Source organism: Bufo gargarizans, chromosome 3 (assembly GCF_014858855.1).
Source record: "Bufo gargarizans isolate SCDJY-AF-19 chromosome 3, ASM1485885v1, whole genome shotgun sequence".
NCBI classification, from domain to species: Eukaryota; Metazoa; Chordata; class Amphibia; order Anura; family Bufonidae; genus Bufo; species Bufo gargarizans.
In genome coordinates, this window is record NC_058082.1 from 517,204,229 (window position 1) to 517,231,617 (window position 27,389).

General features: G+C 41.6%; 1 protein-coding gene across 1 annotated transcript in view; it reads left to right on the plus strand.

Annotated features, from left to right (window-relative positions):
• The window catches only part of PHKA2 (phosphorylase kinase regulatory subunit alpha 2), a 101,610-nt gene that overhangs the window by 56,012 nt on the left and 18,209 nt on the right, over nt 1–27,389 (plus strand). Inside the window, 14 exon segments of the mRNA XM_044283995.1 lie at nt 246–355; nt 1,092–1,236; nt 4,348–4,426; nt 8,322–8,497; nt 9,579–9,755; nt 12,912–13,000; nt 15,777–15,910; nt 17,941–18,097; nt 18,194–18,273; nt 20,938–21,016; nt 22,006–22,110; nt 22,112–22,136; nt 22,439–22,540; nt 24,221–24,339. Of these exon segments, the coding sequence (XP_044139930.1) occupies nt 246–355; nt 1,092–1,236; nt 4,348–4,426; nt 8,322–8,497; nt 9,579–9,755; nt 12,912–13,000; nt 15,777–15,910; nt 17,941–18,097; nt 18,194–18,273; nt 20,938–21,016; nt 22,006–22,110; nt 22,112–22,136; nt 22,439–22,540; nt 24,221–24,339 (1,577 nt within the window).

The window sequence follows — 27,389 nt, forward strand, 5'->3', positions numbered from 1 at the left end:
ATCCCCCAGATACGCCTATGTCATATGCTGAGATCTTGTATCCTTGTCCATTCTCATATTTGTATTGTACTGAACAGAAACAGATTCACGATCTTTGGCTAGGAACCCTCTCTGTTTTTAGAGAATGTGCCTCTCAAATTCTATAGTGAATAAACGATAGAACTGGGCTTCACTTTTGATTGTAAGATCACAGGAATCCATTTGTTCTGTAACATGTTTCTCTAATATTATCCTAATGTCCATAGGAATTAATAAAGCCATGAAACTAAGTGGGAGGCCATATCGTTACATAGGAGTATTGGGAACGTCTAAACTCTACACAATTAGGAATCAGATCTTCACGTTTACTCCGCAGGTTGGTGGATGTAAAATATAATATGTATTACATATTTCTAGATAGGAACGAAACATTACCGCATTATCAGCATTTGCCTAAATGTATTATACTTTACACGGAACCACCAATGGCATGTTTATCTGTTTTGGGTACTTTTTCTGTTCTTGCTGCCATAAAGGGGTTGGAACATCTCACACACTGGTGGTGTATGGCTCAGAATCCCCCCCCCATTAGATGGCACTAGAGAAACAGCTTTCTTTCTTATGGCAGTTAACTAATCTCCATACCCTTCTTATGAGGCAGCATTGCCTGACCTATAATACTCCCTATGCTCCCCCCCCCCCCCCCCTCAAGACCTAAAACATATTTTGTATGTTATTTCATGTGGTTCGTGTATACAGTTGTTTCTTATTCTTTTCTCACTAGATGATGGAAACCTTGTACACACATCGGGGGTGTAAAGGAAACGTGTCTTAGCTGCCCATAGCAACCAATTAGCTTCCACCTTTTATTTTTAAAAGGAGCTCTGAAAAATTTAAAATTGGAATCTTAGTGGTTGCTTTGGACAACTCAGCCAGTTTCCCTTTGCACCAGTTTTTAGAAATCTCTTCCATCATGTTTTTCAGATTCTTAGTTTCTTAGAACAGTTTCTTCTGTCCGACAAGTAACTTACCTGATGCACTTTTATTCATATGTACATCATATTTATAAGCCTGAAACATTGACTTGCATGATCTCTGGGTTCTCCATACAGTTTACAGACCAGCATCACTTCTACCTAGCGCTGGACAGCAAGATGATTGTTGAAATGCTCAGAAGTGAGCTAGCATACTTGACTTCATGCTGGAGAATGACTGGAAGACCAACACTCACCTTCCCCATCACTAACTCCATGCTGAGTAATGTCTACTTCTTTCTACAGTACATTTGTGAGAGTTCACATTAGGCTGCAGTTAAGTTGTCTCCAAAATAGGAATTAGTGGAGAAGGGAAACATTGAATAAAGGTTCTTTTACATGGACCAATGCCTAGCCATAACAAGCATTTGTTTAAATGGCTTTTACACAGCATGATGCTAACTATATGGGGACCTATAGATTGCTCAGTCCCAATAAAGTCTGCATATTGTTGCAGAGATCACAGCTCCACACTAATAGTGCAGGAGCAGGGAGCCACTGAAAGGGACAGCAGGGCTCTCACTGTCCCTGCCTTCCCCATCACGCTATACACAGCGCTTTCTGCTCCAGTCCCAGTGATCATGTGAATGCCGGAGAATGTATGTTTGTGAGATGCTGGGTCTTATCAGACCCAGATCAGCTCTGCATTGAGCTTGCACAGGGATGTACTTTCTAGGGGCTATATTCCCCCCTGTACCTGGGCTAATATTATTTTAATTGTAGCTAATATGGAGAAATCAGCAATATAAAAAAATAAAAAAAAATAAACTAAAGGGGGCACAAAGTGTAAAATAAAAAATAAATATAAATAGTCAGAATGAAAAATGCAAAGATAATAATAAATAAAGCCACCTGATGCGGCACCGCAGCTTTTAGCCTCTCCTAGCCAGACTAAATTAAAAAAAATACTTAGTAGCCATTGCCTCCTAAACTGAAAAATCTAAGAGCCAAATAAAAAATTTTGTCACCAAATTTAAAATGCATATAAATATAATAAAAAAATAAATAAAATAAAAAAGACTTAGAGGATGAGTAGTGAGCCAGCTCTACTTACAGCATAGTGCCTACCAGCACTATGAAACATACAGGAGAAAACAGCGCACATAACTCTTACATCCTGTGACATCTCCTGTGATGTAGACATTCTCTTTCCTCCTCTCCTCCGTTTGACACAGACCCCCATGACAAACTCTTTCAGCCGTGTGTCGTCTCTGCAGATTTTGTTACATACACATGCTAGATTTCTCAGTTTTTTCCCCTCCACACAACACAAACTCCCCATCTTGGTGTCCCAACAATGCCATCCTGCTGCCACTCCCAATATTGTGCACACTGTGCTCCCAATGCCTCCAAATACTATACTGCTGACAAAATCATGAACTCAGTAGAAATAATGTCCCTATAGTGCCCCCAACAATTATAATGCTTTCTAGAGTGCCCCCAGTAATAGTAATGTCATCTAAAATGCCCCCAGAAAAAGTAATAAAACCCTACATTGTGCTCCCAGTAATAATGCCTGTATATTGTCTGCAAAATAATGTCTCCTAATATGCCCCTGTAATCGAAATGCCTCTATAGTGCCTCCAGCATTAATTTTCCCTTATTTTACCCTCAGTAAAAATGCCATTATAGTGCCCCCAGTATTAATAATATCCCCAAAAGTGCACCCAGTAGTATTCCCCTTGTACAGAAAATCCCATTATAGTGCCCCAGTATTAAAATGCCCCCGGTGCCTCTAGTAATGCCCCATATGGTGCCCTCATATTAAAAAATGGTAATGCATCCTATAGTTTCTTGGTATAAAGTCCCCCTAGAGTGCCCCCAATAATGCTGCCAGTCCCCCCACAGTGCCCCTCCAGTAGTTCTATTAGCTCCCATGCCCCGCCTCAATATTTAGCTGCATCACTGTCCTGGGCGGGTGTAGTCGGCACCCCTGGCAATCGGCGTGACCGCAGCCTTCCCTTCATTGTTTACCTGCTCGCTGTCGACATCACAGTGGCGAGCAGTGTAATTACAAGTAGTCTTATTCAATTCAATGGGACAGCTCCTTCCTATTCAGGGACATAGAAGGGAGCCATCCATGGGCTGTGCCTCTCTGGTGCAGCCTGCAGGTCAATGTCAGTAAAGCGCTGACATTAAAATGCAATGCACTATAGCAGGGGTGCATAACGTTTTCTGGCTGGGGGCCACATTGTCAGACTGAACCAATTTTAATTGCCGAAAATAAAATTTAAATGGGTATTAACAACTGACATACAGTATATTAATGTCTAGTTAAGGTTTCAGGATTCGCATCTTATGGCAGAATACATGAATAATGCATTTGAGCAGCCACAAGACATAGACATACATGTCTGTTGCCAGATGGTTGGGGTCCACACAGAATGATATCAAGGACCACATATGGCCCCCTGGCTGTAGATTGTGCACCCCTGCCCTATAGGGATAGTGCATTTTATTTCAAAAGCAATCAAAATGTTGTCTATTATAGTCCACTTGTGGGACTATTAAGTGATAAAGAAAAGGGGGAAAAAAACACATTTATTAAATAAAAAAATTCCATTGAAAATACGCTTTTCAATGAAAAAAAATGCAAAAAAATAAATAAATCTCCCCTACGGTATAATTTACAGAATTGCTAATTTATTCTTAGTTGCCACTGAAAAAAACTTAATAACAAGCGATCAAAAAGCTTCATTTACTCAAAAATAATACCAATGAAAACTACAAGTAGTCTTGCAAAAATCAAGCCCTGACACAACTCCATAGAAAGAAAAATAAAAAAGTTATGGGTCTTGGGAAGCGGCAATGCAAAAAGATTTTTTAATTTTTTTTTTAAAGGGATTTTATTGCACAAAAGTATTAAAACAAAAAAAATATGTATTTGGTATTGCTGTAATCGTAGTGACCCAGAGAATAAAGATATTATGTTATTTATACCGAAAAAATGCCGTAGAATTTATAGCGCAAAAACTGGCAGTATTGCAGTTTTTCCCATCTCCCTCCCAGAGTTAATCAGTCAATCAGAAAGTTATGTGTACCCCACAATGGCGCCAATAAAAACAACAGCTTGTCCCGCAAAAAACAAGCCCTCATACAACTATATAGAAGGAAAAATAAAGTTATAGCTCTGGGAAGGCAACAACGAAAAAAGGAAGAACAAACACTTAGGCTGGTCACTAAGGGGTTAATATAGATAAATGATATCACTGAGAAGCCAGGTTCATCTCAAAAGTTCTAAGCTGCGGAACTACCAGAAAGAAGCCTGGATTGCTGTACACATTAATGAAATGAGGAAACACTGACCAGTAGGTCTCATCAATTTGTGTTTCAGATGACGATGGCACAGACATAGATCCCGCTATTCTTGCCACCATTAGAAAACTTGAGGATGGATACTTTGGAGGTGCAAGGTATGTAAGTTATTATCACGAATGAAGCTGTATGTGAATGAATGATCACATTAATGACTGGACACATATTGTCACAATAATTGCTCTGCGTAAATCCATCTAAACTAGCTTCAAACCCCGCTTGTTCTGGGCAGCAAATCTGCCTGTGTAATAAGACCCTTAGAGCAAATTTCATGCTCTAAACCAGGGGTGCACAACCTGCGGCCCGCGGGCCGCATGCGGCCCCCAGAGCCATAGTTTGCGGCCCCCCGCCCTGCTGGGCAGAAACACAGCTGATCCTGCAATCAGCTGTGTTTCTGCACAGAGCGCCGCACAGCAGATGGATCACAGGTTTTGCTCCTGCACTGTAGCAGGAGCAGAAAGGGTCCCCGGCTATTAGTGAGAGCGGGGAAGCCGAGGAGAAGACAGAAGCGCTTTATTAGCGCTTCTGCCTTCTCCTCTATGAGCACTCTGCAGTGTGGACCCAGCGATCATGTGATCGCTGGGTGTCTCGGGAACAGAGGAGCGCTGCCCTGGTACAAAGCCTCCGCAGCAGGCTGGTTTCCCTAAAACTGGGGCTCCTTTGGATGCTCCAGCTACAGTGGTAATAGTACAAAAAAAAGTCACTTATTGTCTCCCAAAGGTCTTTCATTTTAAAAAATTTGAAAACCAAATAAATTAAAAAATAAAATAAAAAGGAAAAAGTGCTTAATAAAAGAGAGTGTCCCACCACCGTCTTTTTATGAAAAAGTGAAAAATTTTAAAAAGTGACAGTGTGCCCCAAAGTCTTTTTATGACCTCTTGGGGGACATATTATGTAGCAGAAATATATTAAGTTAAAAAAAATTCATACATAAAAGAAAAGACACCCACACCAATCAATCAAAACAGTCACCATTACCATTTCATTCACGTGAAACTTTTCATATTATATAGCAAAATACACAAAATAGAGATCTAATTATAATAATTTATTTTGGTGTCAGTTTGCATATTTAAAGACTAAGGAGCTATAGTTTGAAAAAATATATACTTTTTAAAAACGTATTGTACAGTTTCCCCCAAATAAAAATTGTTGCAAAAATTATCTTGGTAGTCCAACAAATAAGATAGTTACAACCATTTGAACCACCACGCGCACTAAATCACAAAAAAGTGTCTGGTCATTAAGGCCTTTTCGGGCCTGGTCATTCAAGCGTTAACCAATAGGCGCCTTCCCCACTAGCAAGGTAATGTGCTATTGCAGGGCGCCTATAACTGGATTGGCAGGAGATGATGATAATCAGTGAGCTCCGTCCTCTGCAGTGAAGGAAACCGCTGATTTATAAATAGGAAATGTCTCCACTTTACTGGTAAAAATGAGGCCTGGAGCATGGCCTCTGAAATAGAAAATTCATAATTACCTGCTCCACTCCGCTCTGGTCCTCTGCACTGCCCCCACTGCCTCCATCTTCCGATTCCTGCTCTGTTTACACCTGGCAGTGCATGGCCATGGTCACTTGCACGGCTCCAGTGAATGACTGGCTTCAGCAGTGACACGCTGCTTGTGGCCACATCACCGCCTAAGCCAGTCATTGTATGGAGTGGTGTATGACCATGTCCATGCACAGCCAGGTGTAAACAGCGGAGGCAGTTCGAAGAACCAGAGAGGCGGGGAGCAAGGTAAGTATAACTCTTCGGTTTCAGGGGTTATGCTGCAGCACGATATTTAGGACAATTACTGGGAACAAGTGTTCATAGGAGCGCTCATATCTTATATCTGGCCAGTATAATCCTGCAGCTGATCAGTCGATGGAATTGCTCATTTGTCGGCTGATTTGCATATTTTATCAGGATGAAAGATGTCTGATTATCTGCAGCACGACTGTGGCAGTGATCATTCCTCCCCAGTCACTTTGCACTGGCTTGTGTAATAGGCAGATGAGCGCCGATCAACATTTTTTTATTTGCGGCCCCTTGAAATAGAGCGATGTGACAATGCGGCCCCCAGACCAAAAAAGGTTGTGCACCCCTGCTCTAAACCATAGAAAAACCTATGTCTAAGACAGGAAGCAGAGCTATTTATGTCAGGTTTTGTTTGTGTTTTTTCAAGCCAAAGCTAGAAGTGGATTTAAGGGGAATCGGAAATAGCTGGATTTACTTCTGATTATTGGCTTACAACTGCACGTTATTACAGCCTAGGGGAGTGTTTTTTGTTTTTTAAATGTGACTGTAGTTTTTTATGTCATTTTTTGAGCCTAAGTTAGATGTGGGTAAGAAATATGAAATAGAGGAAGGACTTCTACTTCTTCTTCTTCTTCTTCCTGCCAGATCCACTTCTGGCTTTGGTTTAGAAAACTGCATCAAAAACCGCAGTTGAAAAACTGAAAAATAAATTTATTGCATCTTGTGCTTAGTTTTCTGGCATAAGTTATGTTCCGCACTCGTAGAAAAAAAATTGTGAACTGTGCAAATTTTTGTGCAGAATGGTGTTTGCATAAAACATTGCGACTTTTGTATGCCTTAAAACTGGTATACAGGTTTAGTACATGTACCCTGCTGTGTGAGACCAGCCTAAGGATCCATCCACTCGGGACGGGGTTTGTGCAGAAAAATGCATAGCGGATTTTGTAGCTACGGATTTAAAATCCACATCCAATTTCCGTTCAGATTTTTTCTTCAGCACATGGATAGCATTTGGTAGTGTCATCCACTTTGCTGATACTGTAATGTATACCCTCCACGCGTGAGCATACTCTACAAAGTATTGTTATGTTCAACTTTGATGGCTTATCAGTTAGGAACATCACCAGTGTCTTGTGAGGGTCCTAGTGCGGGTACCCACACCAGAACAAAGGGGCAATACAGCTGGAATTTTATTTTATTTTTTTCTAAAATTGCACCATTTCAGACCTAGAAATTGGCAAATTTGCTCTCTTTTCAAACTGTAAAGAAATCTGAGCCTCTAATGCCACTAGATATAAAGTAGCTATCCTACAAGTCAATGTTTGACCTATTAAACGGGCCGTAAGACATAACCTAAGAGTACCGCACAGGCCAATGCTGTTTCAATATTGCCTTGTATTCAATTACCGTAATATACAATCATTAATATTTAAAATAATTTCATGGTCACTTGTTGAATGATTTTCCGCAGATCTTGACAGAAGTGTATGTGACGTGTATAAAATAAATACATCTTTATGGCTGTAAATGTGCATTTGATACTATTCTTGGGGATCTGCTTAAACCGCCAGCAGTACCTTATTGCAGCCTGTAGCATGATTATAAAGGTGTCTGTGTATTCTCTGTACAATGCGCCAAAAGTCTGAAAAAATACTTTTATTCAACTGGGTTCGCTATGTAAACGATTGTCTTGAAGTCAAGGGGTCGTCGGATTTCTCGCCTGAAGTCAAGCGTGCCCCGCCCCCTTGTCCGCCGTTTTAGTATTTGGTTGATAGGATGTCCAATTCCTTCACTGCTGTGCGCTTGAGTGTAGTCTCGTGCATGCGCAGGCTCTCATGTGCGAGTGCCTTATCATTGAGCCTATGTCACAGCGGAGTGCACCGGCACTGCAGGCACACAGCGTACGCGCAAGACTACGTTTCAGCGTCCAGTGGTGAATGAATTGGAATTCCTATCGATCAAACGCAAAGGGGGCTGGGCACGTTTGACTTCAGGCGAGAAAGCTGCTGTCCCCTTGACTTCAAGACGATCGTTTACATAGCGAACCTAGTTGAATAAAAGTATTTTTTCAGACTTTTGGCGCATTGTAAAGAAAAGACACAGACCCCTTTTATAATCATGCTACAGGCTGCAATAAGGTGCTGCTGGCGGTTTAATATGCATTTTCTAGGTGACAGGTTCCCTTTAAGATAAGATGCATTGTTACCTTCAACCAATATAGTCTTCTTATATGACTGTGTTTTCTTTTCAGGGTAAAACATGGCAGGTTATCCGATTTTCTTACTACATCGTTTTTCACTCACTTAAGTTTCCTGGATTCTGATTGTGATGAAAAGCTTTTTGATGAAAGTAGTGAAGGCTTCTCTAGTCCAGATAATGAATATGAGTATGAACTAGGCGGATTTCAGGTGGACCACGGTGAAAATGGTAAGAAGCAGGGAACTCTGGGAGATTTGAGCTCGGCAGCCAACACTTTTGTGAATGCAGCTGTAATTGTGAATGTTCTGAAGTTTAAAGGGAGTCTGTCACCTAATCTGACCACTCAGATCAGGGTATTAGACTGTTTGGCCCCCGTTAAAACGGTACCTCTCTTGTCTGTGTCCCTCTCCGAGATCGTGAAAAATACACTTGATAAACTTATGCAAATGAGCTTAGGCCAGTTTCCGGGGCGGTGTTACTGCCGCAAATGCCCAGAAAACCACACCTCTTTCAGCCCTCTGGCCCGCCCTTCTTTCCTACTATCACGTCCTCCACTGCCTTCCTGATCTTGCACGTGCACCGCTCCACTGCTGGCCCGCACATGCACACTGCTCTTCCCATTATGGGCAGAGGACCGGCGCATGCGCAACATGACTAGCGGTTCCTCAGGGAGTCGGAGGAGGACGTGATAGTGGGAAAGAAGGGCAGGCCAGAGGGCTGAAAGAGGTGTGGTTTTCTGTAACACCGCCCCGGAAACTAGCCTAAGCTCATTTGCATAAGTTTACAAAGTGTTTTTTTTTTCACGAGCTCAGCAAGGAACGCAGACAAGAGAGGTACCATTGTAATGGGGGCCAAACAGTTTTTAACCTGATCTGAGCGGTCTAAAACGCTCAGATTATGTGACAGACTCCCTTTAAGATTCAACAGTAGCTTTAGGCTAGGTCTACACGACGACATTTGTCGCGCGACAGTGCGCAACAGTTGTCGCGCGACATTTTGTTGCACTAATGTCGCGCGACAATTTTTATAATGGCAGTCTATGGTGTCGCACTGCAACATTCGACATGCTGCGACTGCGACGCGACAGTCGCAGAAAAATCCATCTTGAATGGATTTTCTGTGACTGTCGCAGTCGCAGCATGTCGCAGTGCGACACCATAGACTGCCATTACAAAAATTGTCGCGCGACAAATGTCGTCGTGTAGACCTAGCCTTATATTGCAAGCTACACACAATGCAATGGTTCTGAGATGCAAGGAGCTGCACAGAACATGTATTAGATACATTATGGTTTGCTTTTTTTCTTCAGATGAAGCCCTGGATGAGCTTGATCAGTATATAAACCAGTTGCAGCAAAGTGTTGGAGCTACAACACACTTACCTTCCATCTCTACTAACTCCTCGAAATTCCAGGCATTTAGTGCTCTCCATTCTACTCGTGACATACTCTCACTAATGGCCAAGTCAAAGGGCCTGGAAGTACCCCGTGAGTAGACTTAGAGACATCTGCTTTTGTTTGTGATTTAAGTATCTCTTGTAAAATTAGGTCAGTAAGTTATCAGAAGCGCACCATGACATTTATATACCACTCATCCATTTAAATTGCTCACTCTTGAGCATATCACGATATAAAATGTACCATGATGTTCTTTCCATTGAACAACATACCCAGGTCGGTCCGCCTACCTCTCCAACTCGCCTTTTCACCAGCTACAATCTGGCTTCTGACCCCACCACGCTATAGAACCTGCTTCAACCGAACAATCTAGTAATCTAAAAACTGCCAAATGTTCTTTCCTCAGCCTTCAGCACAGTTGACCTCTACCTCCTGTTACAAACGCTGTCATCTCTTGACATCAGACTTGGCCCTCTACTGGATCTTCTCATACCTCACAGACCAAATATTTAGGGGTCTATCTATCTTTTTGGGGGATTGGATCGCTCCATCAGCCTCTGGCACCTGCCCTAAACTATATTTTTTGCTGTGCTGCTCACAAGCCTTTGGACTATCTATCTATCTATCTATCTTTATCTATTTATCTATCTCATAACTCTCTCTCTCTCTATCTATCTCTCATATCTATCTATCTCTATCTCTCTCTCTCTCTATCTCTCATATCTATCTCTATCTCTCATATCTATCTCTATCTCTCATATCTATCTCTATCTCTCATATCTATCATCTATCTCTATCTCTCTATCTCTATCTCTCTCTATCTCTCTCATATCTATCTATCTCTCATATCTCTCTCTCTCTCTCTCTCTCTCTCTCTCCCTCTCCCTCTCCCTCTCCCTCTCCCTCTCCCTCTCCCTATCTCTATCTCTATCTCTATCTCTATCTCTATCTCTCATATCTCTATCTCTCATATCTCTATCTCTCATATCTATCTCTCTCTATCTCTATCTCTCTCTATCTCTATCTCTCATATCTATCTATCTCTATCTCTCTCATATCTATCTATCTCTATCTCTCATATCTCTCTCTCTCTCTCTCTCTCTCTCTCAGATCTATCTCTCTAGAACTAAATTTGGTGGCCAGGCCTAAGAGACTGCCCAAAACTAGTGTTCATTTTTAATCAGGAAGCTCGGAAGTACTCCTAACTTTAGTTTAGTTTAGTAAGAACATGTAAACCATGAGCTAAACATGTTTTATCTAGCCCGTGTAATGATCCGTGTAGTAGTGAACGATGGCTGTTGTTTGTATCTGCGAGAACGTTGCTGCAGATCCACACATGGTCTGCACGACATCACTGTACTTAACAGAAATGAGAACAGGAAGTGTTGCCATCAGAATATTTCACCTTCACAATGCAAGCTGTGGACCTGTAACTTCAACAGTCATACATATATCTGCGTCCATTTTCTTCTGGAACTGCAGCTGCTAACAGTTGATTGGGGGTGCCGATTGTCAGACCTACACCAGTCTCATATTGGTGATCTGTCTTATGCATAGGTCATTAATAGGTTATTCCTAGAAATCCCTTTAACCCCTTTTTGAATTTCAGGTTTTTTTTTGCTCCCTGCCTTCCCAGAGCCATAACTTTTTTTATTTTTATGTTTTTTGCGGAACAAGTTGTACTTCCTAATACCACGATTTAATATGGCATACAATGTAGTGTGAAGCAGGAAAAAAAAAAAAAAGGGTGGAATTGGGAAGAAAAACAGTTTTATGGGATTTGTTTGTACACCGTTCACTATGCGGTAAAAATGACTTGTGCCCTTCATTCTCCAGGTCAGTACAATTACATCTTTTCTTCCACATTTTGTGACACCCCCCCCCCCATATTTTTTTTATAGATACAGCAACAGAGATGTATGAGGGCTCATTTTTTGCAGGACAATCTGTAGTTTGTGATACCATTTTGGGGGGTGTATGACTTTTTGATCAATTATTTTTGGGAGGTAAAGTGATAAAAAAAAATAGGCGAATTGCCCAATTTATTCCCCTGCATTTACTGCATGGGAACATTTTTTATATTTTAATAGTACGGGCATTTTCACACTCGGTGATGCCCATGATTTAGTTTTTTTTATTGTTTAAGTATTTTAATTTTGGATATCTTTTTTTTACTTTTGTATTAGGTCCCTACCCGCAGCCCTCCAGCTGTTGCAAAACTACAACTCCCAGCATGTCCAGACAGTCTACAGCTATCAGCCTACAGCAGGGCATGGTGGGAATTGCAGTTTTACAACAGCTGGAGGGCCGCATCCCTGGTATAGGCTAATAGAATTTTCTCCATTATCCTATACAGAAATAGGTACTGCCCTATAAGACGCATAGGCCCATAAGACGCACCGAGGTTTAGAGGAGGACAGGAGCTGGCCTGATCTTTAATATACAAGTAATAAACCTGGAAGCCTAATACAGGCTCATTACTTTGAATGAGCACCTTCTCCAGTCACTGTCTGGGGCAGGCATTCAAGCCCGTGAAGCACACACTTCAGGGTTTCCAGCTTCTCAGATGCTGTGGTCACATGTTAGAGAGCCAATGTTAATCAAATTTGTGTTTCTGATATAGTTAAAGGATAACTGTCATATTTTCATTTAAAAAAATCTATTTTAGCATATGTTACTGTTGCAGCAGCATTATGCATAAAGCAATCTTTAGTTTCTTCACTTACCACTATTTTCCTTCAGTTTCCCCTTAGTTACGGCTGTTTTGAATCCTACATTATGAGGATTTTCTCAAGATGGCTCCTCTGCCAGTTCTCTGAGGCCAAAACTGCATTCCCTCACATACAAACGTGCTGTAACCAGCAGCTTCCTGCCAGCCAATCAGATTGGATTACTGAGAGACACGCCTCCTCACTCTGAAGCCTAATGCAGGCATGCAGTGTGAAGGACCGCCCCTCTGTCTTCCTAGCCAGAGACAGATGAGCCATAGCAACGGTCTTTTAAGGGAGGAGTGGAAAGGGACAGGAGACATTAGTGAAAGCTGTTATTACAAGATAATTACAGATATTTTGACAATCATTGACTGACTAACTCAGGTATACATGCCTAGCTCTAATACACTAGCAAATACAAAAAATATATATGACAGTTATCCTTTAAATGGCTTTCCAACCATAGAATGAAGTACCTGGGTTGTGCTTTTTGAGGTGTAGACTAATTAATGTATGAAATTCTATGTAATTTCAGATTCATCTTTGTTTCTACCTGCTAAAAATTTAAGTGGTCATCGAAAGTCTTTAAATCTCTTAGAGGTTCCTCAACTTAACAAACCTCAGGTAGTAATATTTTTCTTGATGCACTTTTATGCGGCAGTCAGAGACCACTTATGGCAAGTTGTTGGCAATTTCTGTAAATAAAGTTAAAATGCTTTCACTAATTTGCTTTGTGTCAAATGAAAACAATCATTGCAGACGTTCTGTGGACTGAATCTGTGGGGTGAACATTCAGAGCAAACGCAGGACTAGGCCATTTTTAGTTTTCACTTTCATGCCATCCAAGAGCCACAACTTTTTTTACTTTTCCATGAACATAGCCATATGAGGGCTTGTTTATTTTATAACAAGTTGTATCTTTTAAAGGGCATCTGTCAGCAGATTTGTACCTATGACACTGGTTGATCTGTTACATGTGCACTTGGCAGCTGAAGGCATCTGTGTTGGTCCCATGTTCATATGTGCCCGCATTGCTGAGAAAAATGATGTTTTAGTATATGCAAATGAGCCTCCAGGAGCAATGGGGGCGTTGCCGTTGCTCCTAGAGGATCTGCTCTCTCTGCAACTTTCCACTTTGACAGGGCCAAGTGTGATGATGTTTTCACTGCCTGGCCCTGTCAATTAAAGTGCAGAGGGCACAGCAGTTGCAGAGAGAGCTGAGCCTCTAGGTGTAATGATAACTCCCCCATTGCTCCTGGAGGCTCATTTGCATATAATAAAACATAATTTTTCTCAGCAGTGCAGATATAAATGCACATAGAACAGGTCAGCCAGTTTCATAGATATAAATCTGCTAACTGGAGCCCTTTTAAGAGCACCGTTAAATTGTGTAGGTATAAACCCTTATCATAAAGCATAACGGTGCCATAAATTGCCATGTTGTGTCTGCTCATGATGGCCAAAAATACCCCAATCATGGAGTGTGTCACTCCGGATGTAAAGGGTGGTGTTACTTTTTGGGTGTGCCCTGGTCTCTAATTTAAAGGGGTTCTCCGGACTTTTAATATTGATGACCTATCCTCAGGATAGGTTCGACACCGGGCACCCCCGCCGATCAGCTGTATGAAGGGAAGGCACGGGCAGTGTGCACATGCCTTCTCCCTTCTCTCTTCCTGCTCGCTGCTGCTTTGCCATAGACATAGCAGGATAGGTCATCAATATTAAAAGCCCGGAAAACCCCTTTAAATATTATATTATTTAATACAGTTCCTGAATGTCCTATAGTATTGTCCTCAATGCAGCATGCAATGACATAATGTGAAAGTGCATCAGTGACCTTGGCTTTGGATTCATGAGGACCTGTCTCCTCTCCCGCCATGTAAATACTTGCCTTCCTCATGTAATAACAATTCTGGAGCACCTTTTCATTGAACTGTGTTTTACCGTTCTGTTATTCCTCCTATAAATGTATACATTTACAACTGGCCACTACCATTCCCTTTGTCAAAGGAACATGTCCTTACACTGTCTGACTCTGGTTGGATAGTGTCACAGTGTATAGGGCTCCACTTATAACACTGGGTTATCAATTGATGTATACATTTCTAGTAGGAATGACAGAGAAACATCAGAGCGCAAAGATCTAACAAAAAAAGATTCTCCAGAATTTCTTGGGACATACAAGTATTTACTAATGCCTCGTTCAGATTTCCGTGTGCTGTCTGCATTTTTCACGGACAGCACACGTACCCATTGGTTTGTTCACACATCAGTATTTCTTTTTACTAACTGTGGACCAAAAACACCCATTATAGTCTATGTATCCGTGAAAAAACATGGACACAATATGAATTGCATCTGTGTTTCGTCCGTTTTTCGCTGACCACTAATAGGAGATGCTCTGGAAATTAACTTTCATCTGAGCAGTGTCCATGGAGTAGGGCTGACACCTGGAGGGCGAAAAACCGACACACGGACCAAACACTGATGCTTCACAGATGAAACATGGACTCATTTTTTGTCACGGATGTGAAACAGACACGGAAATGTGAATGTAGCCTTACTGAGAATGATGTGACACCATAGGGCCTCATTCACATTTCTGTGTCCATTTCACATCCGTGAAAAAATGAGTCTGTGTTTCATCCGTGAAAAAGTCCATGAAGCATCCGTGTCTTGTCCATGTGTCTGCTTTTTGCCCTCCGTGTGTCATCCGTATGCCCCAGACAATGCTCAGCTGAAAGTTTAATTTCCAGAGCATCTCCTATTAGTGGTCAGTAAAAAAAAACGGACCAAACTCTGATGCCATTCATGTTGTGTCTCTGTTCGTTCACGGACGCATAGACTTCAATGTGCGTGTTTGGTACGCAGCACAGACCAAAGGAGTGCATGATTTTTTTTTTAACTGACCCACGGTCAGTAAAAACTAATGATGTGTAAACAGATACTTTAAAAAATCAATAAAAAAATCAATGAGTACATATGCTGTCCATGGAAAATGCCGATGGCACACGTCAGTCAAAAAAAACGGAAATGTGAACGAAGCCTAGGGCCTCTTTCACACGAGCGAGTTTTCTGCGTGTGTGCAAGGTGTGACGTGAACGCATAGCAGCCGCACTGAATCCTGACCCATTCATTTCAATGGGGCTGTGTACATGAGCGTTGTTTTTCATGCATCCATTGTGAGAATCGCAGCATGTTCTATATTCAGCGTTTTTCGCGCAGCCCTGGTCCCGTAGAAGTGAATGGGGCTTCAGTGAAAAACGCATTGTATCCGCAAGCAGGTACGGAGATGTTGTTTGTAAACCTTCAGTTTTTTTTATCGTGTGAAAGGGGCCTAAAAGAGACATGGCAGGGGAGATGACAAGTCCTCATTAGACATCATTATACTTTCTTACAGACAACAGAGACAGATCTAAATTTGCCGAAAGACTCTCATGGTAACGTGGACTGCAAGAAACTAGTGGAGCAGCTTAAAGAGTGTCCTACTCTTCAGGACCAGGCGGACATTCTCTACGTACTGTGCGTCATAAAGTGAGTCGCATCTTTATGTTGTTAGTGGGGGGACTGGTCGGATGTCAATGTGTGATTTTTGACAGCAGACCACTTATTAACCATTTAAGGGATTGTCACATGCTGTTTGTGGGCAGTAAATCTGCGACATGCAAGTCCCACGCTGCTGAAATTTGCAGGACTACACTAGCAGGTACCCGAGTGACCTGAGGCACTGTGCTAATGAGTGGCGCTAGTAATCTGTACCGCCTAGCCTGGATCGGTGCCATGTAGATTTCTATCTCCACAATCCGTGCTGGAATTCTAGGATGATTTATTGTTACTGATAGGAATATTCCTGTCGTCATTTTAGTTCATCTTTATGTTGAACTATATACAGATGAAGCAAACGTTAACTTGACACCCAACGCATTATATAGTTGCATTGAAAAAGCCAATTTACGCTGGGTTCACACCAGAGCGTTTTACAGCGCGTTCAAACGTGATGTAAAACACTCAACACATGAAAACCAATGCTTCCCTATGGCCCTGGTTCACACTTTAGCGTTTTACAGCGCGTTTGAACGTGCTGAAAAACGCCCTACGCTCAAAAAAAAGTTCTTGAGCTTCTTTGGGGCGTCTTGTCGTGCGTTCCCGTACATAGACTTTCGGGAACGCGCGACAATGGGCGTTCGCTTGTCTCTGTATGCGCGATTGCAAACGCCCGTACAATCGCGCATACAGAGCGCTCCTTTCAGAACGCTCAGGTGTGAACCCAGGGTTAAGGTTTGCTTCAACTGTGTATTTAACACGTTAAAGGGTCTTTTTCTGAGTGAAAAAATTAAGGTTGAAGCCTGTTGTTAAAAAAAAAAAAAAGCTGTACTCGCCTCATGGATCGCCTGCCGCTCCCATACTGCCACTGCATCTCCCCCTCCTGCTCCCAGCACAGTGGCATGTGACTGCTGCAGACAGTCAGGTCACCTCTGTAGCCAATTTTTTGGGGTAAGAAAACCCTTTTAAATGTCAACATTTGCTGCATCTGTATATCTAGGTTGACAAAGTTTAGTGGAGCTTATTTTCCACTAAGGCCTCTTGCACACGAACGTGCATTGGGGACAGTAATTTGCGGTCTGGGACGGATCGAGACCCATTCAACTTGAATGGGTCCATGACCCGTCCGTACCGAAAAAAAATAGAACAAGTTCTATTTTTTTGTGGCGCAGATTCACGGACAGAAACACCACGGAAGCACTTCGTAGTGCTTCCGTGGGGTTCCGATCCGTGCTTCCGTTCCGCATCTCCGTGATTGCGGACCCATTCAAGTGAATGGGTCCACATCCGTGCGGCAGAGTGCACACGGGCCAGTGCGCGTGTATTGCGGACAGGCCGTATGCGGGCCACAATACGGCCACGGGCACACAACGGTCGTGTGCAAGAGGCCTAACTAAGGGCCAGTTATATTGCATGATGTTTTAAAAGGTTCATCCCACAACTAAAGTGGCTCTTTCTCCATAATATACTACCCTATTTAAAGAGGTTTTTCAAGAGTGCAATATTGATAACTTATCCTCAGGATAGGTCATCCATGTCAGAATGGAGGAGATCTGACTCCTGGCAGCCTTCTCACAGCATACCAAGCACAGCGCTGTACATTTGATTGTGGCTGTGCTTGGTATTGCAGGCCAAGCTCATTCATTTGAAGCTGCACACTGGCCTCTACTCCTACTGATCTAATATTGTTCATAAGTCATCAATATTTGACTCCTGGAAAACCCCTTTAAATCTGCTCTCCTCATCATTCACATTGCCACAAATGAGGGGCCTCAAGTCCCCACTTCTGGTACCAGTCATAAAAATGAGGCCAGACCCTTACCTGTCATGCTCTTATCACCTCTCTAATGTACAGGTCATAAAAGTAGGATTATGATAGGACTGTACAGCACTAAACACTACTGTTGTCTAGTCCTCAGATCAAGCTTTAAATCGGACTATGTATTCACTATTCTGTACACGCTGTAAATAAATATATATGAAACATGTCATTTAACCCGTTCATTAATTTTTGTGTATAGAGGCCTAGACTGGGACACTAATCTGAATGACCACAGTGGAGTAACAGTTCGCTGTCTGCTAAGTGAACTGTATAACAAAGCAGGCCACAACCGAGAATGGGGTCTGATCCGCTACATCTCTGGTTTACTGAGGAAGAGAATGGAAGTTCTGGCAGAGGTATGATAAATAATTATTATCATGTCACCCTTTAATGGATACTACAAAAAGAGACAGGACTTGATGTAGTTCCTAAAATCCCTTTTTTTTCAATAGGCATGCACTATAATCCTTTCACATCAAAAGCAGCTAACCGTGGGGTTGCCCCCCGAACCTCGAGAGAAGACAATTACAGCGTAAGTGTAAACCCCTAACATCATACAGTGGTGCTTGAAAGTTTGTCAACCCTTCAGAATTTTCTATATTTATGACCTAAAAGTACATCAGATTTTCACATAAATTCTAAAATCAGATAAAGATAATAAAATCAAACAAATGAGTCAAAAATATTACTTAGTAATTTATTTATTAGGGAAAATTTCCAATACCACATGTCTGGATTAGCTGATAATTTGTAGGTAAAATTATGTTTTTAATCAATGGGTGCGAGTGGGCAACCTGTTTTATTTAAAGAACAGGGATCTAACAAAGTCTGACACTTACAACACGTTTGTGAAAGTTCACAATGGCACGAACAAAGGAGATTTCTGAGGACCTCTGAAGAAGAGTTGTTGATGCTCATCAGGCTCGAAAAGGTTACAAAACCATCTCTGAAGAGTTTGGACTCAACCAATCAACAGTCAGACAGATGGTGTCCAAATGAAGAAATTCAAAGTCATTATTACCCTCCCCAGGAGTGGTCGACCAACAGCAAGCAAACACTGAAAAACAATGGGCTGCAGGGCAGGATTGCAAGGAGAAAGTCTCTGCTTTCCAAAAAGAACATTGCTGCCCGTCTGTAGTTTGCTAAATCACCTGAACAAGCCAGAAGACTATTCAAACAATGTTTTGTGGACAGTGGAGACCAAAATAGAACTTTTTTTTATTTTAATGAGAAGTGGTATGGTTGGAGAAAGGAAAACAAACTGCATTTCGACATAAAATCCTCAGCCAATCAACATAGTGGTGCTTTGCTGAATCTGGGCCAGGACAGCTTGCCATCATTGATAGAAAAATGAAGTCTAAATTATACCAGAAAATTCTAAGGGAAATTGTCATGCAGCAATATAATGACCATAAGCACAAAATAAATTGTACCAAAGAACGGTTAAAGAAGAGTACGTTTTGGAATGGTCAGGAAAGGAGATGTGCAAGAATGGCGGGAAAACCCCCCCAATTTGTCCGGACCTTTAAAGGAAAGATCACCTGCTTCCCAGCGCCGGCTCCCTGCTCTTTCTCCTTCAATGCTCCCCTGGGCTCCCTCGATGTCAACATCCATTTTTCACATTGCTGCAGCCAAATAACTGGCCATGCAGGTGACCAGCTTCCCTAAAGGGGTTCTCCGGGAATTAAGAAAATTAAAAAAAATTAAAATATTACTTTATTATAAATACATTCCCAAATACCTTTCATTAGTTACAGTGGCTTGTTTTTTTGTCACAAAATTGCCGCTGTCCTATTAGTACACACAAAACCTGTCCTAATCACACAGGAGGCCAAGTTACTTCAATACACTGAGGTAAATAGCTGCCTCATCCTCCTCTCCTACTTGTCAGGGATTATTATCCTGAATACAGATGAGAAGATCTTCAGCTGAATCTCTGTAGGAATGGAGTTGATGAGGAGACATGAAGTATAGAGAGAACGGACAGGACAGATTGTGTTAATGGAGACTGCATACAAGTGCTGCTGCTCATCAGCCACATCCCCACCTCCGCTCTGTACATCTGCTCATGAACTCCATTCCTACAGAGATTCAGCTGAAGAGTTTATCATCTGTATTCAGGATCATAATCCCTGACAAGCAGAGCAGAGAGGAGGATGAGGAAGCTCTTTACCTCAGTGTTGTAAAATAACTTGTCCTGCTGTCTGACTAGGACAGGTTTCATGTGTCCTAATAGGACAGCGGCCATTTTGTTTCCCCTAATGATTGCTCCCTAGACAAAACGAGCCATTATAATTAATGTAAGGTATTTGGGAAATTTATTTATAATGAATTAATATTTAAGTATTTTCAGTTTATTAATTCCCGGAGAACCCCTTTTAAGTCATGACGAATGGTCACATGACGCAAGGGAATTCAGTCTTGGCTGCGGCAGTGTCAAACCAGATGTTCACATTGAGGGAGCCAAGCTGAGCATCGCAAGCCTACAGGAAAAGTACCAGGGAGACGGTGCCAGGAAGCAGGTAAGTCACCTTTCCTTTATAGGTCCGGACAAATTGGAGTTTTACAAAAAAAACGTTCTTTTACAACCCTTTAAATCAAATAGAAATGTTATGGAAGGACCAGAAGTGAGAGCAAACTCACCAACATGAGAGTTCAAACTGTTTTGCATGGAGGAATGGACTAAAATTCCTCCAAACCAATGTGCAGGACTAATGAACAATTACCGGAAACATTTAGTTGAAGTTATTTCTGCACAAGGAGGTCACACCAAATACTGAAAGCAAAGGTTCACATAGTTTTGCCACTCAGACATGTGACATTGGATCATTTTCCTCCATAAATAAATTACCAAGTTTAATATTTTTGACAATTTTTTTATTTGGTTATCTTTACCTACTTTTAGGACTTTTGTGAAAAACCAATAGTTTTAGGTCACATTTATGCAGAAATATAGAAAATTATGAAGGGTTCACAAACTTTCAAGCACCACTGTATATCATAATCATAGTTCTGGAATACAGACTCGTGGCCTAGTAACTGGGCTAGTTGCTGTTTCTGTTCTAGGGAATTGCTGTTAGTGCAGTTCTTTAATGTGACGCGAGTCTCCAAACAACATAGAAACCTAAAGTCATGAATGGAGTTATATTACGATAAATACAGTACATGCATAAAACTGCGATTATTTTTACCATAGACCTTTGCCTCCAGATGAATTGACTCGTCTGATCTATGAAGCAAGTGGGCAAGATATTAGCATTGCTGTGCTGACACAGGTAAGACTTGGTTTGAGAACTGCCTCTCAGACAGCCTAGAAAATTAAGGATAAAGTCCTAATATATTGGCCCAAATGTATTACTCTGTCAGTTTCTGGTGTCAACTGTCCCTTAATAGGTTGCAAATCACAGTGGACGCCATACATTTGCCTAACTTGAGTCTTTTCTCAGCACTTGGTAGTTTTGAAAAGAATGGAGAAACTGGCATGGTTATAGACTACAGGTGTAAGCTTTATCTGGAAAGCCAGAAAATCGCACAAATTTTGATTTTCATGGCAGGTTCAGATTGTTTTCTGACTTCTGACTTTTAGGCGGTCTCAAATGCATTGTATGTGCCTGTCGATAAATTTGGAGCAAGTAATTTTTTTCTTATTTTTTTTAATATGAGTCATTCTGTATTTTACAAGTAGTGTTTTTGGATAGAAATGTTACATGACCTCAAATACTTGAGACTTTAAAGAGTTACTAAGTTTAAAGAAAAATAATGATATTCATAGAGATGTCAAAAGTTTTGATCGATGGGGGTCTGAGTGCAAAGACCCCTATTGATCGCTAAAACAAGGAGAGAGAAGCGTGCACATATCTCTCCCTCACTGCAGGAGATGGCCTCACTAGAGGTCTATGGCCCCATCTTAAGGCCTCATGCAAACGGCGGGTCGGCAATTCTTTCAGTTTTTCCGCACTGCAAATAATGTCAAATTGAATGGGTCCGGCCCGCTGCACGGATGTTGCCCGTACATTGGGGACCACAACGGCTGTGTGCATGAGGCCTAATCCTGTCCTCTGCAGTAAGGAGAGAGAGCGCGATGTGTGAGCGCTTCTCTCTCTTGGTTCTAGAAATTCTATAGGTCTCAGGGCTACCCCCACTAATCAAAGCTTTTGATATATCACTATGACAGTTTTTACCAAAACTCAGTGACCCTTTAAGAGTGAACACCAGTAGTGGAAAAGAATAATGACACATCGCGTCCTCCATTTTTCTTTCCTAGGAAATAATGCTGTATCTGGCCATGCATGTCAGATCTCAGCCCAGTGTCTTTGGAGAGATGCTCAGACTGCGTATTGGCCTCATCATCCAGGTGATGGCCACAGAAGCTTGCATGCAGCTTGAACTGTTCAGGTGAAAGACCTTTCAAACCTTTATCTAGGAAGAACATATTCAATGCTAGTAAAATGTATGCATAATGACTGCTGAATATGAACTACATACTGTAGGTACTACATACAGGGCAAAGTTGTCCATTCACAGAGCTTACGAAAACCCTATGACCTTCCAGTATAATATGGAGATAACCCATCCATCTACCTTAACCTATTAACCATCTCTACTCGTAGTCAACCCATTGTGTCATACCCAGTATGTACAGCACTGTATTGTATAATCTGTACTTTTCATATCCTCTTTTTGAACTTTATTTTCAGGAGAAGAAGCCTCAGAAAGTTTGATGAGTCTTAGCCCTTTTGACATGAAGAATCTTCTTCATCATATTCTGACTGGGAAAGAATTTGGCGTGGAACGTAGTGGTAAGTGAATTCTGAATATTTGCAATGATGATAAGGTTATAATATTTTTAATGCACAATGGCCTAACCTAAAAGCACATTCAGTATACAAGTCCATGGATGGTGAAGTCCAGTTGAGCATTTTATTTGACACGGGAGATCCAGCCAATCGGCATGCACATTTCACTGGTGAATCCAAGCATCACCTTGGGGACATGTAGTGTAAATCCGCTGACTGGCTCTATGTCCCGTACTGATCTATATCTGTACAGCCATACTGATTCACCAGGATCCAGCAATTTGTTCTGAATTGCTTTTTATAGATGGTGGTTGTCGCTGCTTATGTTTTATCTTTATTTTGTATTCTGGGTAAAAATTTGAGGGCTTCAGAACCAAGTTTTCTATAGAGTTATGGTCTTAAGTTGCAATAGTCATCCCAGAACAAATTAAGACTGTATATCACAGTATATCTTTTTAATACCATTAGCACTTGTGCAGCCCATAATATCCTGTCCCAATGGGTTGTAAATATACCTACTAACTTGGCAACAGTTAAAGGGGTTTTCTGGCACCTAGTGGATCCCTAAAATCCACCTTAAGTTCACAGAACACATCTGTTGGCGAAAGTTTGTAATATAGTTACTGTTCCAAAGTTGTGCAGGCTGGTCTCCCAGGAACCCGGTCATGTTGCGCTCATCCTCTAAAAATGCAGCTTCTGCCCCTGTCCCGTACTTTACCACGTTTCTGGCCTGGGCCATGGACAGGATGTCACTTCTGTTGTGGACGGGGTCAGAACTGCTCTTCTGCATAGTGCATGTGCAGATGAAATGGATTCAGGAGTTTGCAGTCATCCATGCAACTTCAGAATGCTACCCATATTACAAACCTACTCCTACATGAAGGTGGGTGTGCGGATCCCAGAAAACCCCCTTAATAATAGTATTCTGTCATCGCAGAGATTGTGGTTTTCCATTGGCAGCCCGATTTTGCTAATGGCAAAGAGTTCAAATATTCAGCAACTGCACCAAACACATGTATCATACTTTGTTACTACATCCAGAAGCTGCTGCTCATCCGTTTGGGTTGTTGAAGGCCAGTATATAAAATATGGCTTTCTTAAGGGTACTTTCACACTAGCAACAGGACGGATATTTATTTATCCGAAAACTACTGCATGTCTGACTTTTTAGTCCGGCGGTCTCCCACCGCGCACTGCCGTGCTGCGCTGGAGCTCCGCCCCCGTCCCCATTATAGTCAATGGGGACAGAGCTGCAGTCCGACGGCACGGCAAAATAGTGGCAGGACGGATCCGACAGGGTGAACAGCCTGTCAGATCCGTCCTGCTGCTAGTATGAAAGTACCCTTAGAGTAGGGAAGGGAATGCAGGGGTAGGAAATTGTTTTCCTAGCATTAGACTTTCTACAGGTCACTAGACACATTTGTACAATAGACAGCAACTTTTAAATAATCCAAGTAACCGAGAAATAAAAGGACGTCTATGAGCCATAGCAGTGGGCTGATAACAAAGGGCGTCTTTCACGCTCTTCAGACCCATCTAGGGCAATGCACTACACAGCGATACAGTTTCCCTGGCAGTATCAGATGTTCAGAAAGCATTCCCACCGGTTTGGCTCTGATATCTGTTAATGTTTGTTGTAGTAAGAAAGTTATTCCAGATATTTAGATTTCTTTCTTGTTTAAGTGCGACCAGTTCAATCGTGTGCAACCAGTCCAGCCATCTCCATTCATGAGATGGGACACACGGGTGCCACGAAGACTGAAAGGAGCGGCATTATTCGGCTACGAAGTGAAATGAAACAGGTGAGTTTAGTATTGTTTCACCTCCAAACAGCTGGACACTTATTTAAAGGGGTTCTTTGGGATTTACATATCTCCGGATTAAGTCATCAATATGAGATCGGTGGGGGTCCAACTCCCCCCACCACTCATTTGTTTGAGGAAGTGCGGCGCTCTCGTGAGCTCATCCATTTGATAGCGGCTGTGCTTGGTATTGCAGCTCAGCCCCATTCACTTGAATGGGACTGAGCTAGAACTAGGCCATATGACTGATGAACGTGATGTCACATGGCCTAGGAAGAAGCCCAAGTGCTGACTGAGTGCTGTGGCCTCTTCATACAAATGATCGGCAGGGTTCTCAGGAGTCGGACCTCTGCTGATCTCCTATTGGTGACCTATCCTGAGGATAGATCATCAATATGTAACTCCTGAAGAACCCCATAAAAAATTACAACTTCTTGTAAAGCTTTGTGCAACAGTAATGGTATGAGTGTTTCAGACATTTCCTCCTCTTGCTATCCACATAAAATGTTTGGTCTTACATTTTAACCCTTTCCCACCCTTTGGTGTAACAGTACATCATGGTAAGTGAGCCTTTCCTGTGAACTACCTTACAATTGGGTCATGTTAGTGGTGTGAGCACTGGAGTTGTGCCTGCAACATCACCAGCGTGGGTGCCAGATGAAACGAACAGCCAACATTTGTGCTGTGATGTCCGCGATTAGAGATCTTCCTGTCCTACACCATACATACTGCAGTCAGTAGCAACTGCAGCATCCCAAGAGTCTAACAGAGTGAAGGGGCTCAATAGTGTCAGGAAAACTCTTCAGTAATGCACTTCAGTACAGGGGTATTCCAGTGTAGTACTGTAACTACCAGAGGAGTGCGTTGGTAATTCCCACAGTGGAACTCTAAAGGAACTCAAAAAAAAAAAAAAAAAAGTTACCGGTAATTAAAGTTTATTTAAAAAAATGTAAAGTGGTGTTTGATAAACTTTACAAACAGGATACACTTTTTAAAACAAGGGGCAGGTCTCCACTTCTTGGTCCTGTAATGGATATTGTATTGTTATCCATTTTAATCCATTTTGCCAGTGCAAAAACAGGGAAAATAAAAAAATTATAATAATAAAATGTAAAATATACAGATTTGGTACTACTGCATTTTTTTTTACAACTCCTCTAACATAGCTAAAATATTTTCATGAGTAACATACCAGTAAAAGATAATCCCCAAAAAAACATTACCACTTCTCTAAAAAATGAGTTACATGTACCTTGCACTGGAAAATATAACTCATAGTTTTGTTGGTGGAAACATAAGTTGTGGCTCTTGGAATGGGGCGGTGCAGAAACATTTTTTTTTTCTAGTGTGCAAAAGTAGGGAAATATCTGGTATTGGTAAGGACCAAGAATTAGAAAGTTCTATATACCATAACATAAACAACATTTTAAACAATTAGGTCTCAAAAGCATACTGAGTGAGAAAAGTGCAGGGGGGGGCCGCGGGGCATAGGAGCGATATTTAAAAAAAATCAGGCAGGGTGGCAGCATCAGCATGGGGTACCCCGCAGCTAAAGGTATTTATCTCAATTAATAAAAAAACATGAAAGGTCCTCTTTAAAGGGGTTGTGCCACAAAAAATGTTTTATATTTTTCAAACCAGCACCTGGATCTGAATACTTTTGTAATTGCATGTAATTACAAATTTAGTATAGCTAGTAAGTTATTCAATAAAATGTATCTGTATAGCGCCACCTGTTGTTTGTTCTTTCCTTTTTTCTTGACCACCTCAGTGAGCTGGTCGAACATGCTCAGTTTAAGTCTTCAACTGCCACCAGAAGCTGTGGCTGTTACAGGCAAAGAGCAACATTGGAAAGGACAAGCCCCCTGAGCAACTATCCCGAAATAAGTCTAATGGAGCAATGAGTGGGGACATCTCTGGACCCATGTGAGGTACAGGGCTGGTTCTAGCTTTGGTAGAAAGGTATTGTCATGATCTATATGAGGTCTGATAAAAAAAAAAAATAATTATATCAGTCATTGCATAACCCCTTTAAGGTATTAATATTTTTTGGTTTATAGTTTATGCAGTTTCACAGATGGTCCTGCTGATGTGCTATTACTATATTGAGATGCTGGTGATGTCTCTTTGTACATAAAAGTGTAGCCAACCTTGTACAGTGAAGGTATGGCAAATCCCGTGGGGAATACTTTCGTAGATTACTCCTAAGTGCTTGTTGCCATAGTAACCAAGCAAATGATTGGGTTCACTCGCTAAACTGAAGCTGAAAAAATGTAAGCGGATGGCAACCGCATAGATTTTTACTTCTTTAAAATGCAGCGGCCAAGCTGTGAAGGCAGCTGTTACAACCTTCTGTATAGATTCTGTATGGCATGTTTTTTTTACATGGAAAGTCATTGACAGATAAGTGGAGGGCCCAGACGTAGCTTTCTACGTGGCCCTATGACCTCCAGACTTAAGCGTTAAAGCTTATAACAAAATGTAGTGTACAGTAGGTGTTACTGTGCCTTATGAAGCCGATTGGCACTGGGGCAACATTCGGCTTAATTTGGTCAACACCCTTTGCCGTAGCCATACTTCTATATCAATTGTCATTCTATGAATGTTTGGCACCAGTCTGAGTAAACTGTATACCAGCATTGTATAATATGTCGTGCCATGATTTTAAATGGTGAAATCTGGTTGAGATGACCACTGAAAACTGCAGTGGAAAATGGTCTTTTATGAGGGGTGGTGTTTACAAAGAAGATGCCCATAATATAAGGCGGATCTGAAAATATGTCTCAAGAAATCAGATCTGGGTAAGGAGGTGGTCCTCTCAACAAGGTGGAGTTCCTGAGAGGTTTCACTGTACTGTGCTAATATCAGAAAACATTGTTGTACGTTATACAATATTATTGCGTATATATAATGTACACATTAGTAAAGGAACAGATCATAGCATTGGAGGCTCCGTTTATTATAGCAGGTACATCCACCACAAAAGAAATTGTGAGGTTTGGGCAGAAAAACCACATTTATCAAGGATGGATACATGTCACAATGTGTGT